General features: G+C 37.9%; 1 protein-coding gene across 5 annotated transcripts in view; it reads right to left on the bottom strand.

Moving 5' to 3' along the window:
* The window catches only part of KCNIP4 (potassium voltage-gated channel interacting protein 4), a 1,209,980-nt gene that overhangs the window by 542,738 nt on the left and 650,726 nt on the right, over positions 1–16,516 (bottom strand). The window contains exon 1 of one of the 5 annotated variants that reach the window (XM_023207005.2): positions 11,479–11,661. The exons of the other annotated variants lie outside the window; for them this stretch is intronic. Coding sequence (XP_023062773.1) covers positions 11,479–11,578 — 100 coding nt within the window. The 5' untranslated portion in view covers positions 11,579–11,661. Of the gene's footprint in view, positions 1–11,478; positions 11,662–16,516 lie in introns of those variants that run through there. 5 annotated transcript variants of the gene reach the window in all.

Below are 16,516 nucleotides of genomic sequence, written 5' to 3'. Positions count from 1 at the left end.
GAGTCTTTTCTTAAGCATTTTCAACATAATAAATAAACTACTATTTGAACACATTTTGTTGGGTCTTCTCCCTGAGATATTTTACAAATTATTTGGATGGATAGCACAAAACTGCAGTCACACCACTAGGAAATGGGGTTTTAGGTCAGTGCCTTAGCCTCATCACACGTCTGGAGGACATCATTCCCACACCTTTCCTACCTTGTTCAATTTTAAGTCTTCCATGGTGGTATCTTCATCGTCTGAGCTACAATATTTATTTTTGCAAATTTGGAGGGTTGTACTAACAGATACTCTCTACATTTCTTGCTTTTTTCCCTATTCTCTCATTTGCTACCCAGTCTTTTCCTTCTCTTTGAACACCTCTGTAAGAATGATCTTGCACTAATATACCCAAGAAAAGGCCTCCTTTATCTAAGTCAGGAAGAGTGTTCATTTAAAACTATGACCACGAATCTCAAATGGGAACTCAGCAATGCCCGGCAATCTTCTTACATTTGCTCGGTAAATTCACTTCCCCAGGCTAAGACTATATGGTATTTCCTTCCTCCTTGAAATATCAATTACTCCTCACCACACAAATGCTTTTCACCTCACGCTACTTCCTATTAACTGAGAAGAAAGCGGTTGGACACAATCTCTCTCAACTTCCCATTATGGATATACCAACATCTAAGCCTACATTCTCTGCTTTTCCTAGCATATCATGCAGAGAAAAAGAGGCTTTGCTGCAACTAAAGCCAACTCCTTTACAACATCAGGGACCTCAGTAGTTTTATCCCTATAGCATCCCCAGCACCTAGAAGAGTACCCAGCAGGAGCTCAGTAAATATTAATTCAATGAATGAATGACTGAATGGATGAATGAACGAATATCTATGACTATGAAACATTCCATCTATCCTAAATGGGGAGGAGGACAAGCATCAGGACAAACAGTTTTAGGGTGGTACTTAACATCTGTAGGACATGGATATGCAACCATATGTAAAACAAATGCTAAATAGTAGATAATGTTCACCCTTGCCTCATCTACTCTGTCTTATCTGGCTTCTTACATTGTAGCTAACAGTTAATGGTTACATTCATAGGATATATTAATAGAGCCAGCTACAATCCATTCATCTCTATAAGTCTTAACAACAGTGACCAATTTACATAAGATGAAACTGAAGCTCAAAGAAGTCAAGTATGTTACCCAATGTCAACTCTTCAATTCTTAAGTGAAGGAGGTAGGGTTCAACTCTATGGATTTTTTTTTTAAATGGGAAAGTCCATACTTTCTCCACTCAGCCATGCTGTCAATCAGCCCCTGAGACCTTCCTGCAAGTCCAAGTTCAACTGAGTTTCTTAGCCAATCCTTCAGGAAATAGGACTTCATTCTACCACCTCTACTGTCACAATATTCTCAAATGTCATGCTGTCAAATAATCCCATCCTAATTGTGTCAGGCATGAAGTCTAAATGGCCACAGAGATAGGCAGAGAGACAGGGGGACCCCTAATGGGAACTTTATACCCAACCTCTGTCTTGTAGGATTGGATCTTGCTTTCTGTGTTCCCAGTCATGAATTTTAATCATATAAGAAAAGACAAGGTCTTTTAAGATTACAGCAGGAGCAGATCTTGGTATTGTGGGATCTGAAGCACATGATTTGGGGAAGTGGGGTCTACGAGAAAAGAATAAAAAATCACATATAAAATTGGGTATTGAAGTTAACATTTATTTAGAGTAGGAATGAGAAGGGGTCCATGCATTTGAAAGTCTCTGTAGCTTAATCTTCATTTACTTCAAACTAATTCTGCCTCTGATCATGATCTAGCCCTACCTGGGAGGCAGAAACACAGTGGTTGAGAATCTTTGTTCTCCAGGTGGGCAGCCTGAATGTGAATCCCACCTTGACCACTTCTAGGTATATGATCTTAGGCGAGTGGCTGAAATTTCACAAGCATATACCTTCACATTTGTTAAATTTTCAACTACAACTGGTTCATAAAAATCGTTAATATGAATGATCATACAAAGTCTTGATCACAGTGCTTGACATATGCTCAACAAAGTGCTCATTAAGGTGTATTTGATATTATTAGCATCCAATGCCATCTTCTTGCTCACCGGCTCTGGAACCTCTCTACTTGAGACTCCCCTACTATATTCATTTGATACCTCCGAAATGCCTGAGCACCAGGCACTTAGGATTTGACTCTGTGTCTTCCCATTATGTACCTTCAGCAACAAGATCTGGGCCCTAACTTGCTGCTGAACCAAAGCCTGGTTTCCAACCTCACTACAAATGTGTCACTGCATTTTGGCATACCTATTAGTTTTATAAGAATCCTTGTTTCTGCCTGTGTACCAGCAAATCTTCCCATTTTCCTGGGCGTAATCCAATAAAACGAGAAAAAAAGTAATATGATGAAAAGCACTCACAATAGATTTTTAAGTAAAGAGTTAGAATTCCTATAATTGTGGCTAATAAGGTTGTTTTACAGGGATATGAGAAAATCAGATACTACAAACGTAAAATGGTGAGGTCCTCACCTAGAATATAATGATCACTCTATTATAGATAATGTAATCATTACAATATATATGCTACCAAATAGCACTGTGATTTCTAACAAGTCAATTAACCTTCCTGAGCCTCAATTAACTCACAAAATGAGGAGGCTGGACTACACTTTCTATGATTCTTGCTAGTTCCAAGAAATTTTATTAGTACCTCTACCTGGGATATTAATGTATCATTCACGTCTCAACTTGGAATGTGCCCGATTTGAATATTTCCCTTTGAAGCTGCTAAGTGAGGGAGGAGGAACTACTCAAAGGAGAGCAACATTGTCTTTTTTGTGAAATTCCCCTTTTTCCCTCTACTTTCACAATATTCTCACTATGGCAGGTGTTCAAAGAATATTATTTGACTTTTCAAAATTCCCTCTCTAGTAAAGTCCTATCAAGACAAATAACATTGCTCCTAAAAGTATAATTATAAGTGTGGTGTATATCCCAGGTTGTGGAAGCAACCTGGTAAGAAGAAATGAAACTAGACCTGCTCACCCCATGTGGAAGGTAGAGGAAAACCTAGATCAATGAAGAGGACTGAAATTTTGGCTTGTGCTCACACTACAGATTGGTACATACACTTGTTTCATATAAAGGAAGTCTGAAACTAAGTGTTGAATCCATGCCCTGGTGGCATCTGGAGCAGAGCAAAGAGGTGTCTGGGAGTAGGCAGGTATGGTACAGAAACAATATCAGGACAGATAAAAGAAGGTAGAGTCAAGAACTGTGTAGAGACTTCCTATCTGAACCCTTCAATGGCTTTCCAGTAACAAAGAATAAGTCCTAAAGTCCTTATAATGGCCCTGTAGGATATGACCTTGGCTCTCCCTCCATTGCTCCTCCCATTACCCTGCCGAGCTCACTCTGCTTCAGCTACACTAGCCTGCCTGTGCTCCTTGGATACATGAAGTACACTTCTAACCAAAGTCTCTTGTATGTGGTGGTTCCTTTGCCTGGAATGCTCTTATCCCAGACTCTCTCATGTCTCATGCACTCATTTCTTTTAAGTATTTTCAGACAAGTTGGTTCTTTGGAAAGGCTTTCTCTGACCACCCTTTGATAAATAACACCCTATTTCTGTCCCCTTGCCATATTTTGTGTTTGTCTCTATTGAATATTGGATTATATATTCCTATATATTCCTTTATTAATATTTTTGTCTTGCTTCCCCAATAGTATATAAATTTCTCAAGCTCTGCAACTGTGTTCATATACTGTGCTTAGGACAACATATGGACAACAATTGAGGCACATACAGTTAGTGAATGAATGCATGAATGAATGAAATCTACTGCAACTACTCTGGTTCTTATTTTTGTATCATTTATAGTTTGTATCACAAAACTCAGCAGATGAACTTGCAAGAATGGAGACTTTATCTGTTCAGCTTATGGCTGCATCCCCAGTGTCTAGAACAGTAGCTGGCACTTGGGAGTTCTCAATAGATAGTCTTAGATGTTGTTCACCATTAAAAAGTTCTTGTACTCTAGTTTTAAGAAAGGAAATTAATTGTTGTTTGATTTTGGTAACAAGTCACCACCAGAACCAGTTTTAAACCCAACCCAATCAATCAATGACAATTTTGCATTAGTAACCATGCTTTGGAAAGCCTAAAACTCTATATAGCAACAGCACTGTTTGGTTTTGAGTGACAGCATCTTACAAGCACAGCTGTCCCTTGTTTACCAAGCAATGAAGCAACTTTTGGTTTCAGGTATTGAGCTGTGTTCTCTCTCTCTTTTTTTTTTTTTTTTTTTTTTTTTTGATGGAAAGATGATGGTGCCTAGCTATAATGGCAAAACACAAATAACTTATTATAATCCTATACAGGGTTCTAAACATATACAAATACCAACTATATAAATCCACAAAACAAGCAGGAGAGGGAGATGCTATGATTCTTTCAATTTAGTAGATAAAGAAACTGAAGTACTGAGGGTCGGGGTGCTTACTCAAGGCCTACAGCCATGATGTATTTGAGCTGGGATTATTATCAAATCCAATTATTTTGGCTTCAGAGTCTGTGTTCTTAGTTTCTATATTCTATGGCTTCCCTATGAGAACTGAAACACACACTTGTTATAATTCCAGCAGCCAGATTTGTCTTGATGATTAGTCTACTGACCTAATCAAAAGCTTTGCAAATAATTGTCATGAACAGTCTGGCCGGTGGGGGTGAACTTCAAATAGAGAGGTTAGGGCACACATCTGTGGGTGGTGGCACCAGAGCAAGCAGTTAGGAAGGTATAGAATTTAGAATTTAATAATTGGCATGTTGGACAATTAAGGTAACTGACCTTGTGATTTGTGTGTGTGTGTGTGTGTATTTATGTATGTATGTGTGTGTATATATATACACACATACGTAAGTACATATGAATTGTTTGTGTGTGTGTGTGTGTATATATATATAAAAATATATGAATTTCTGGTAAGTCAAGTGCGATATCAAATATATATATATGGAAAGGAGATGAATAATTGTTATTTGATTGTGGCAACATATAGCCACCAGACCAGTTTTAAACCCAACCCAATCAATCAATGACATATACATTTGATATAGGACTTCGGCCTTCCAGAAATTCATCTGTGGGGTATCTGAACTGGCTACCAGATGGTTATGACTCAGTATTACTAAACGTATTCAGACAAATCATAGAAGTGAAAAACACCTCAATTTATGGCTAAATCCCTCAGCCTGATAGTTATTTGTAATCGCACCTATTTCTAATCTTAAAGTTACGCCAAAAAAGCAGCTTCACTATCACTCAGCCCCAAATTCTTGGACCGTAAGCAGAATAACAAGAGAACTACAATTTGAATAAGCATTTTATGAAACAGGTTATGTTTGAACTTTATCTTATAATTCATTAGCTTTTTCTTTGCAGAAAATAGTTCTGTCAATAACAAATCATTTTTAAGTTATTTCATCTCTCTGGGACTCAGTTTCCTTATCTATAAGATGATCAATTTGAAACTGGCAGTTTCTGCAGGATGTTTTGTTCTATGAAGCCTTGATAAATCAGAGTTACAATTATGTAAATTACTGATGTATCTTCTCTTATTTTTCCCTCTTCCTCATTTTTCTGGGTTCACTATCAGACCTATGCTTTTACTAATATCTCTACATAGAACTAGAAACAAAAAAAAAAAAAAAAAGAATCAGATTCTTAAATACATTTTTTAAATTTTCATGGGCATATTCTGTAAGAGAAGTTTATATTGCATATGACTTTCTCGTATCTATGTATGTTTTATCTTACTTTGGAATATTTATCTTGTGCAGTCACAATGAATGCCTTTTGGATTGGCACTACAATAAAGAAATTGGAATTAATCCAGACTCCTTCATTTATTTCTTTGTGATCTTAAGCAAGTTATTATTCTCCCTGAACTTTCAGTTTATTCATCTGCAAAATCGAAATAACACTTTCAGTCTTGCATGGTTGAGATGACAATTCCAAGGTGAGGCATAAGCAACACTTTTTTTCACCCTCTCTGTCTTACACTGGGTCCCAACTAAGGTAAGCTTTCTTCCCTCCCTTGTACTCTGTTCTCAGTAACTAGAACCATCAGTGTTCCTTCTTGTTTTTTACTTGCTGAGAAAGGTTGGGGTGTGTGTTTTCTGTTGATGACCATCTGCATCAAGCTAAAACCCAATTGATGCTTGTGTTATGCTTTAATTCATTGCTGGATGCACTTACTTCAAAATATTACTCCAATATGGATCATCTTACTGCCTTCGTCCATGCTTCAGTCAACCCGATCCATACATCTCAGACCTTTTCATGAATAATAGTCATCCTGGGTTCAAGGTCTTTAATTTATAACATAGTGACTTTATAATATTCTTTTACTGTGTTTAGAAGAGTACGGTAGGCATGCTTACGCTTATTAAATAATAGAAGTGATTGAGAGTATTTCATGCACAGAATGTGTCCAAGAAAGTCTTGTGGAAAGCCATTAATGAATGCCTGATTTAACACTTTCTCCCCTTTGCAAAATATTAGCCATTGCCCATAATGTTGTAATGCTTAGGAAATGAAAATTATATAATAAGATATGGAGTCTGATGGCTTGAGTTTGAATTCCAGTTTTATGACTTACTAGCTGAGTAAACTTGATCCAAATTCAGTGGACTCTATAGGTCTAAGTTTTCTTTTATCTAAAGTGGAAGTGATTATCTCTATCTTAAAGGATTATGGTGAAGATTAAATAAGATATTGCCATGCTATACTATATTACGCAAATAATATATCTATACTATACTCTTTTTAACATGTCTGACACATAGGTGATAATAAAAAGTAAGATATTAACATTAGTTATAATTGTTTCATTTTATAGCTAAAAATTAGGATTATGTCAGTCAAGTAATAGTCTAAAATTACATGACTAATAAAAAGTGAAGCTGTGATTAGAATCCAAGTTAAATAACTTTAGATCCTCTGAGTGTAATCTCTGAATATACTAAATCTTCTTCTTCCAGTAGACCCCTTTTAGGCATTAATGCTCTTGAAATAAGAAAAGATGAACCATAAGACACCCTAAAGATGGTATATGTATTCCCTTTATTTTATTCCTAGATGGTGTAAAAAGATTGTATCTTTACGTTTTCTAATATAAAGTATTTTTATCTTTCTTAAACTTTACAGTTTACAAAGACTTCTCGGATACCCCAAAACACATAAGCGTTGGCATGCCACTGCACTGGGGGAAGCAGATGCTGGGAAAATTAGAACAAGACTCTATGAATCTCAACGAAGCTATTTTGAGATGGAAATCAGCCCCTCCTAGTCATCTCTAGCCCCTTGGTCCTTATTAAGCATCATGGTCTGAACACACCATCAGTGACGTTTTTCAGTTTGCTCAATTTATTGACAGATCCAGCACTTCTCCACTTCTGTCAACTGCATAGGAGAATTAAGAACTCGGGTTCTAAAAATCCATCTTTGCATATACAGCTAATACCTTGCTTAAGTCTCCTGGGAAAGCTTGTATTACAGTATTGCAGATAGTTGCTAAATAAAATGAGTTGAATAAATACAAAAGACAGCCTAGTCCTTATCCTAAGGACTTAGATTACCAGCAGATTTCTTTTTGTCTTTTTATCAAAGATAATTACCAATAAAAGTGACTTTTTTCGAGTCATGTGTATTAATGCATCTTTGTGAAATTTTGCTTTTATTAAGGGTTGTAGAAGGATGGTTCTTTCTTAATTCAGTAACTGCTTCAGCATAATTTAATACATATTTAGATGAAAAGTAGATATTTTCACAGCCCAGTGTTGCATACAGAGATAATGAAATCGCTTTGCCATTAAAATTTTGATTCGATTTCTCCCTAGAATGCATTAACAGAAAACCACTTTCATTTTTATAGTTGAAAAAAAAAAAAAGGCAATTTACTGTTGTGAAGTTTCAGGAGTGTTCCAAACCAGCACAACTCTGGAGCCCCCTAAACTTCCCGCTAAGTAGAGAGAGTCTATGAATTTAAAACACTGGCCACTGGTATTGTGTTTCATCCTTAGAAATATGCTTCTCCCTATTATTTTCATGCCTACTGAACTGGCATTAAGATTACTTTTCTTACAAAGAAAATGTAATAAATTTTAATGGAGTTACCAAAAAAGTTAATAACAGAGTTAATAAATGATAATATGATGTGCTTATTTGTTATTGGAACTCTGAGTTTCGAGACACTGTATCATGAGGACGCCTGAAATAGCAGCCCCAAATGTCAAATTCTAGAGCTACAGGAAAGGACGTTTCTCTATTTTCTTGCAATACAATGAATATTTCCCAGAGGTAAGATGAATTATCCCACTATGGAAGAGAAGGAAAGATTAGTCTAATGGTTATACTGTATGTCAATTTCAAAGTAGGCCACTGATATCTATTTTATGGTAAATGATACGTGTTACATAAATTCTCAAATTTTAGTTACCTGTTACACCCATTGAAGTTTTGAAATTGAAAGTTCCATGCAGATTATCAAGTCCAGTTTTCTCATTTTGGAAAACTAGAAAACTAGAGAGGTAAAGTGACTTAGCCAATGTGAGAGAAAGTAAGAGAGTGGCAGAGGAGGCATAAGCATTTGTGCTCCAACTACTATTTTATATTCTCAGGAGAAAGAATGTTACCTGCTAACTGTAACTCTCAGGTTATAAACATATGACATGGATCTCTGCGTAGTATTACATATTCATGAATATTATACATAGATCAGAACAGGATCCAAGACTTCAAGGACCTAATCCCCCGTCTTCTACAATGAAGAAGAACTCAAAGCACTCAAAGATAAGCAAATACAAATATTTTAGACTTTTACATTACCAATTTATTTTGAAGTACATGTATTCTATACATATATAAAAGCAAAATAACTATATTATGTAAATGTCATATTTTATATGCCCTTCAGAACAATATGTATATTACAAATATAACACAAAAAAAGGAAAACTACATTCTGAATATCGTGTATACTGTAAAACAGTTGTAAGTTTACATGATGAGATTTAATTATTTAGGGAAAAAGTTCACAGTCATCCTCATAAGGCTTTAACCTAGGTTCAAGATTTTCTACTTAATATTCAAATTCTTTCATAGGACAATTGAGCAGACAGAAATAAGAAAAGTGAAATAAATCATTATCTTCTGAACTCCGACAAGCAAAATGGTGCAGGAGGAAAGGAACTCCTAGGTGAAAACAAATCCAAATGAAATGAACATCAGCACTTTTTTTTTTTAAGAAAGTTTCAGAAAAAAAACTATGAAGATGCTAGCTTGATAATAAACATTGCTTATCCTTTTATTAATTAAAATTAGGCTGTAACTGTATAGTGCACATATTCTGAACTGCAGACTTAAACTATATACAATGAGCTATATAAATCTATTCATTTGTTTTTTATCTCCAGCTAGCAAAGAATGTAGTCAACTTACATCTTGTTTTAAAGGTCTTCTCACTCTAAGATTTACTTCGGAGATTTGTCTTATACGGACTTCCAGATGAAAAACATGATTGCTTTCTCTCTCTATCAACTTTCACGCATTAAATAATTCTTCCTTAATGTGGTTATCAATATTTTACCATTTATAATTACTTCCTAACAATCACTGGAAATCATATATGAAGTTTATATTCAAGTTTCTGAGATACTGCATTCTCTCCATAGTATTAGTCCAAGATTGGTCTGGAGAATGCTGATATTGGAAAACATAAAGTACAAGAGAGAAATTGTTCATACAAATCAGTACAGCTTTGAATGTAAGTAATAATAAAAAGGAAAGACTTCATAGAGGTTAGCAGCTCTTAGAGGAAGGAAACACAAGTTCTCATTTGGGAGAGTGAATATTTGGGCTCCTGAAACAAGCAGAACCAATACTAGAGTAAGTGTCATCACCACATCCAGAGTCAAATCCCTCTACACAAGAGCTGAAAGAATGATCACACAACATCCACGAAATAAGATAAAACAAGTCCCTCAACAGAGCTAGGAATTCTGAGATTATTCCACGCATTGTCAGTCTCACAGAGAATAAAAACCAGTTCATTAAAATGGGACATCCCAATCACGTTTGCCAAGTAAAATAACACACACAAATGAACAGAGAAGCCAAACCAAGTTACTGGTTTCATGACAGTGTACAACATGAAGTCAATTTTAAAGAGCAATGGCCACTTCTAGATTTTAGAATTTATCCTCTTTCTAGAACTACAGATATTTCCATCAGATAGGGCTGCCAAAAGCATTCTGTAACTTATTTTAAAATTAAACAAACAAACCCAGCTCTCCACCATCCCCCGCCTCCTGCACCCTGCATCCCCCGCCCCATGAGTTATAAATGTAGGTTTCTGGTAACCTACATCAGAGTGACACAGTTATTTTAATTTAATGTTTGCTATTTGTAAATGCAATCTCATTTGTGTTACGCTGTGGCAGCCATTCTCTGGAGGGCTGGATTAGTTGTGGATGTAAATACATTTATAATGTATTTTCCTTTGTACTTAAGTTTAAAATTTGAAGCAAGGAAAACATCTAAACATAACTACGTCAAACATCATCTAGAGCTTCTTTTAAAAACTGCTCTGCCAACTTTAGAGAAACAATGACTGGCTGTAGGCAGACACACTCTCAAATGTGTTCTGAATAGTTAGAAAATTATAATGTAAATTTACCCAGATTCCCAGAGAAAGATTTCATTTAGGAAACAATAACGGCAAATACAAAATTTACTGTTTAAACAAAGAGGTGATTGATAAGAAGAACAGGAGAATGAGCCTCTAACGAACATAAACAGCAATACTTGAAAAACAATTGGCTACCTGGAATCTCTGTTAAAGTCTGTTATATGAGTTACAGTCTTTTCCCCTTAGAATCTCTGTTAGTATGTAAAATAGGTAACATTATAAACACTTCTCCAGATGACCTTATGAAAAGCCTGCCATTCTCAGGCTCCAACCTTAGACCAGAAGAAATTATGTCTCTTTATTTCCATTCGATCAATGCATTTGTATAGCAAGAAATGAGTGATCTCACAATATACCCAAATAAAATTTGCCGATACAATAAAAGGAGATATTAGATAATCAAACATCATTATGAACTAAATACTCTCAAAGTAAGCAGGTAGATCCGTTATAAACCCTTAATTACTTCAGTTTTTGTTCTCACATTTTTGATCCAAAGTGTTTCTCCTAGTTTTAACATCCTCTTGTGAAAACATTACTGCAACTTACAAAAAGTTTATTTCATTAATCTTTGCTACCCTGAAAACCTGGCTTCCTTCATGTCCATCCCAGGGTAACGTTTCTCTGATCTCATTTCAGGTGCCTCCTACATTCATCTAAGACATTTTCATTGCAAAACAGAGAATTTTCAGAAGTCACTAAAAAGCACTCCCTTACCTTCTAAACCTGCTTCAATCAGCCCAAACTGTTCCAATAATTTAACAAAAAGCACAATGACGATCAGAACTGCTATCATTTCAAGCCCTTCCAAGTTCATGGTCAGCTAGGTCATGGTCCGACCACAGCCACTGAGAAGTGCTCCTCTGCCTGGCTTTCTTTGTAAAGCCATTAAACTACATTAAGAAGGCTACTGCTAGAGAAAGGGGAGGAGGAGAGCGTATGAGAGAGAGAGAGAGAGAGAGAGAGAGAAGGGAAAGGAGGCGAGATGGAGATGGAGAGGCTGAGAAGAAGGGCGTGAGAGAGAGAAAATGCATTCATCCTGTCTGCTGTAGCAGAGGCCAGAAGTGGCAGCCGGATAAAGTCGGGCCTGTCGGAATTATCGGCTTCCTCGTTATCACTCTTGCACAGAGAGACGACAGCCATGCATCAAGTCGCGCTCAGATCACCCGAGGACCCACGAGGTCACCAGGAACGTCCCGAGGAAACGTGAGGCCCGGCGCGGCAGAGATGGCTCTGCGCCCCGGGACTCCGCGCGCCCGCGCCGCCGCCACCAGTGGCTTTGTTGGGCCGGCCAGTTGCCTTGGAAACAAGAGAATCTAAGCAAGGGCTGGACTCCCGCTGCAGACAGGGAGCAGAGCACCGCACCTTGAAATACGGAGAAAAACCTGAAAACGCTGAGAGGTGGAGTGACAACTTGCATTCAGCTGTTTCAGAAACATTGTTGACCAGTAAGGAAAATCCAAATGTGTATTTTGTCCCAACTAGCTGAGTGCAGATTGAAACGAGGCTTAACGGAGTCCTTCAACGTTGACTTTCTTTTCCATGAGTCACCTTATCCGAAAGCTCAGTCACTGAGAACTAATATTCTGGTTTGAGTAGTAACTATCATATCTTTTCGAAGCATGGGAATAATAAACTAATAAATATTCATCATATTTGCATAGTATTTTAGAGTTGTAACAGCTACCTCCTATACACTACCTCATACCATTCAATACACCAAAATATATACAGTATTTAATGTGTTCCTTCTATCCTTTACAAATAATGATTTAAGTAAATTTGGAGCCAGGAAAAGTTTGAGAATAAACATAAAATCCGAAAAAAAAGCTGAAGTTTTTGTCTCTCTCTTGCACAACTATTTCATCTTTTTCTTTCCTCTAACACTGCCCAAATAGATTAGCTCTACAATGAAATACAGAATTTTAAAAAAATACGAGAGAGGGAAAGCATCTTAGAAAGCCAATTCAAGTCTCCTATTTCATAGATGAACAAGCTGAGGACTGAAGAGAGCAAAAGAGATGAGGCAAAGGCAGAGCGGGATAAAATGAAGGCATCCTTCACTTGGGGTTGACTTTTGAGGCAGTGGAGTATAAGTTCAGAATATGAACTCCAGAGACAGACCGCTGGGATCTCTTACTAGCTGTGTGACCTTAGGTAAGTTACTTAACATCTCTGTGTCTTAATGTCCTCATCCATAAAGAGAGGCATAATAGCACCTAGCTCATCACTCTTTAGAGGGAATTAATGAGTGAGGCTTTTAGAAAAGAGTGAGTGCTCAATCACTACCACCTCGGGTGTTTTTCACAAGTGTCTCCATGCTCTACTCAGACTTTGCTAGGTTGCCAGAGGAATCAGTCTGGAGGAAGTGCAGTCCTCCACTTATCATTCTCTTAATCAGAAACCTTCCATGGCTCCCTATTTGCCTACAGAACAAAGTCGAAGTTCCTTTGAAGAGCATGCTGGGCTCTCCATGATCTGGTACCTCCTTCAGGATTGCACCTCAGTGATCTTACTCCTGTCAATACACTCTACCTGACAGTTCAGCTTCCTTCGCCCAAACTCATTCTGGGCTTCTCCATTTCCAGGACTTTGCTCAAACCGCTCTATCTATTTAGAAAAATGTTTCTACACCATCTCTGCCTGTCAAGTTCTTAAAACTCTTTCATGGAAACTTCAACCAGAATTGGATCAAATCTCTCTTTTTTTTGTGTGTGTTTTTATGGTACTTTTCCTACTTATGATGTATTATATGATAGTCATACGGGTATACATTCTCTCCATTAAAGGGTAAGCTGCCAGAGGGCAGAAATCATGCCTTGCTAATCTAGATAGTCCACACTGTGCCTCCATGGAGGGCACTCCTTACTTCCTAGATGTTTGCTGGATAAAAAAAGTCATCAATGATTAGGTGATTACTACACACCAGATGCTTTAATGCATTGCTCCTTCCTAGACATTCTAAAAGTAGGGATGATGATTTGCAGGTGAAACACTAGCCTCAGAGATTCTAAGTAGCAGACTCAAGGTCATACAGCTAGTGAATGATGGAACTAAGCTTCAAATTCTGATTTGTTTAATGCAAAACCAATTACTTTGTCCCATTATCCAACAGGGCTTTAAATGAATTAAAAATCCAAATATTGGCACAAGTGCTTATCGGCACAGGGTTGAAGGTTACACCCAAAATGATCCCCCAAACTGTCTTGTGACATTCTTTTTTTTTTTTTTTTTTTTTTGAAAGAGAGAGACAGAGTTTTGCTCTGTAACCCAGGCTTGAGAGCAGTGGCGTGATCACAGCTCACTGCAGACTTAACCTCCAGAGCTCAAATGATCTTCCTGTTTCGGCCTCCCAAAGTGCTGGGACTTGTACAGGCATGAGCTATCACATCTGGCTGACATACTGTTTTATTCACTAATTCCAGTAACTTTGGAACATGAAAAGCATCCAAACCAGTAGTTAATTAAACTCAAGGATCTTTCTTCCTCCTCATTCACAGGATTAATATTACTTAAACACACACCACCTTGGAACTCGAAAGGGAGTTCTGTTTTTCTAGTACAGTGAACTCTGCAGAGTCCTTCAGCTTGCCTTATCTATGAATGTCTGTAGTCAAGTCCTTTGTGTTCACATTTAAAGTTCATGACCTGGGGCTGAGAAACATATGTAGGCAGGAACTTTTTTTTTTTCTTTTATTTTTCTTTTTTTTTTTTTTTGGAGACAGTGTTTCGCTCTTGTTGCCCAGGCTGGAGTGCATGGCACAATCTCAGCTCACTGCAACCTCCCCCTCCTGGGTTCAAGCAATTCTCCTGCCTCAGCCTCCTGAGTAGCTGGGATTACAGGCATGCACCACCATGCCCAGATAATTTTGTATTTTTAGTAGAGACAGGGTTTCTTCATGTTGGCCAGGCTGGTCTCAAACTCCTGAGCTCAGGTGATCTGCCTGCCTCAGACCCCCAAAACGCTGGGATTACAGGCATGAGCTACCGTGCCCAGCTGGCAGGAACTGTTGAAGAGCATCAGAGTGAGAGTCCTTCTACTCGGTCTGGATGTCACAATTACGGGTTCCTTTGCTGTGATATTGTTCTTCCCAAGGCCTGAGGGTTTTTCTTTTTAAATTTTTACCTCATTAGCTCAGGCTTTTATCCTTGCATTTCCCTCTCTTGCAGTGCTTATCCCCATATCTTCCCATGAATAAGTGACTTGACTTAGGTCTTAGTTTCAAAATTCCTATCACAGAGAGGCTCTTTCTAACCACACTATACAGAAAAACCTCCCTCATCTGGCCCTGGAGTCACTACCCTCTGAACCAGTGTTATTTTCCCCCAAAGCATTGTCACCACTCACACCTGGCATATCTATTTGTTTATTACGTGTCTCCTGCCAGAATTGCTACAATATAAACTCCTACCTATGAGGGTAGAGATTTTTGTCTGTCTTATTCAATACAATGTCCTCAATTGCAGAGTGGTGCCCGATGAATAAGGGGGAGTGAGTGGTTGTTGAATGAATAATCTGATTGATATTCTCACCTAAAAAGCTACCTGCTCTCTCCCTGATCTGGCAGAACCCAATTTCCTGTTACCAGAGTGCCTCCTCTGCCTGTGGACCCTGAGAGATTTCCATACTTTTTTTTTCTTAGGAAGTCCTATTCCTACTGCTTCTTTTAAAGGTGAGCCATGAGCACTGCATGCTCACACATATTGGCTGTGCTCTGTCTTCAGCATTTAATGTGAGTATGATTTGTGGTTCCTGCCCATGTGAACAATGAAAGCAATACAAGGAAGGCAGCCAAGAAGGTTGCCCTGCCCAAAATATCTTAAAATCACTGGTGTGGATGGTAAGTACCTTGGATAGCATCCACTCGCATCCCTTCATTTTCAGCTAAAAGAACACTGCAATCTAAATAAGTAAAGTTACTTAACTACATAAGCAACTCTCACCTTCAAGTTGCAGCGAGGATTCAAACTAAAATATTAATCCAATATATTTTCTTCCTGTAGGGCCTTGAAGTCCCTTTTAAATGAGAAATATTAAGAGTGTCCAACAGAGAGAGGAAACCTAAATACTGGCTGCAAATCTTTGTCCTCATTTGGATTACTTGAGCTCACTATACTTCAGTTTGCTGGTCATCAAAATGAGGCTAATATCCCTCCTTCAGGGAAGTGTTGTGAGGATTAGGATTATGCAACAATATTTGTAAATGATACTTAATCGTCATGGAGCACATATGTTTTCAAGCAGTGGGCCTCACATGTAGACTCTTCCATTCTTAAAACCCCTTTTTGAGGAAGAAAGGGGTTGACATTCCATCTTATGGATGAGGAAACAAAGGTTTGTGAAGGACTAGTCAATTACCCCATGTCCCAAAGCATCTGAAGCCAGTGGGGCTGATAGCTGCTTGCTGATGGTCATCACATTTCCCATGTGTCGCATGTAAGAGTGGCCAGGGATACCCAAGGCATTCAATGAAACGAACATCATCGGCATAAGTAACCCAACACTCGATTGTGACTTTTTAAAAGATTTCTCACCCTTTCTGCATTATTATTAGATACAAGAAAGGTCTGTGCCCCTGCCGTGTGTGTGTGTGTGTGTGTGTGTGTGTGTGTGTGTGTGTAGCAGATAAATATGAAGTGGTAGTGAGAGAAAAGGGATACTGTTTGTGAGTTTGCCAACATTCTCTTCTCTGCAATGCATTCTCATGTCGCTACTGAGGAGGGTGCAAGGCTGTTTCAGGTGCTCCCGTTTAAA

Source organism: Piliocolobus tephrosceles, chromosome 3, assembly GCF_002776525.5.
Source record: "Piliocolobus tephrosceles isolate RC106 chromosome 3, ASM277652v3, whole genome shotgun sequence".
Lineage (NCBI taxonomy): Eukaryota > Metazoa > Chordata > Mammalia > Primates > Cercopithecidae > Piliocolobus > Piliocolobus tephrosceles.
The sequence above is the reverse complement of the archived record's forward strand: the minus strand, read 5'-3'. Positions and strand labels throughout refer to the sequence as shown.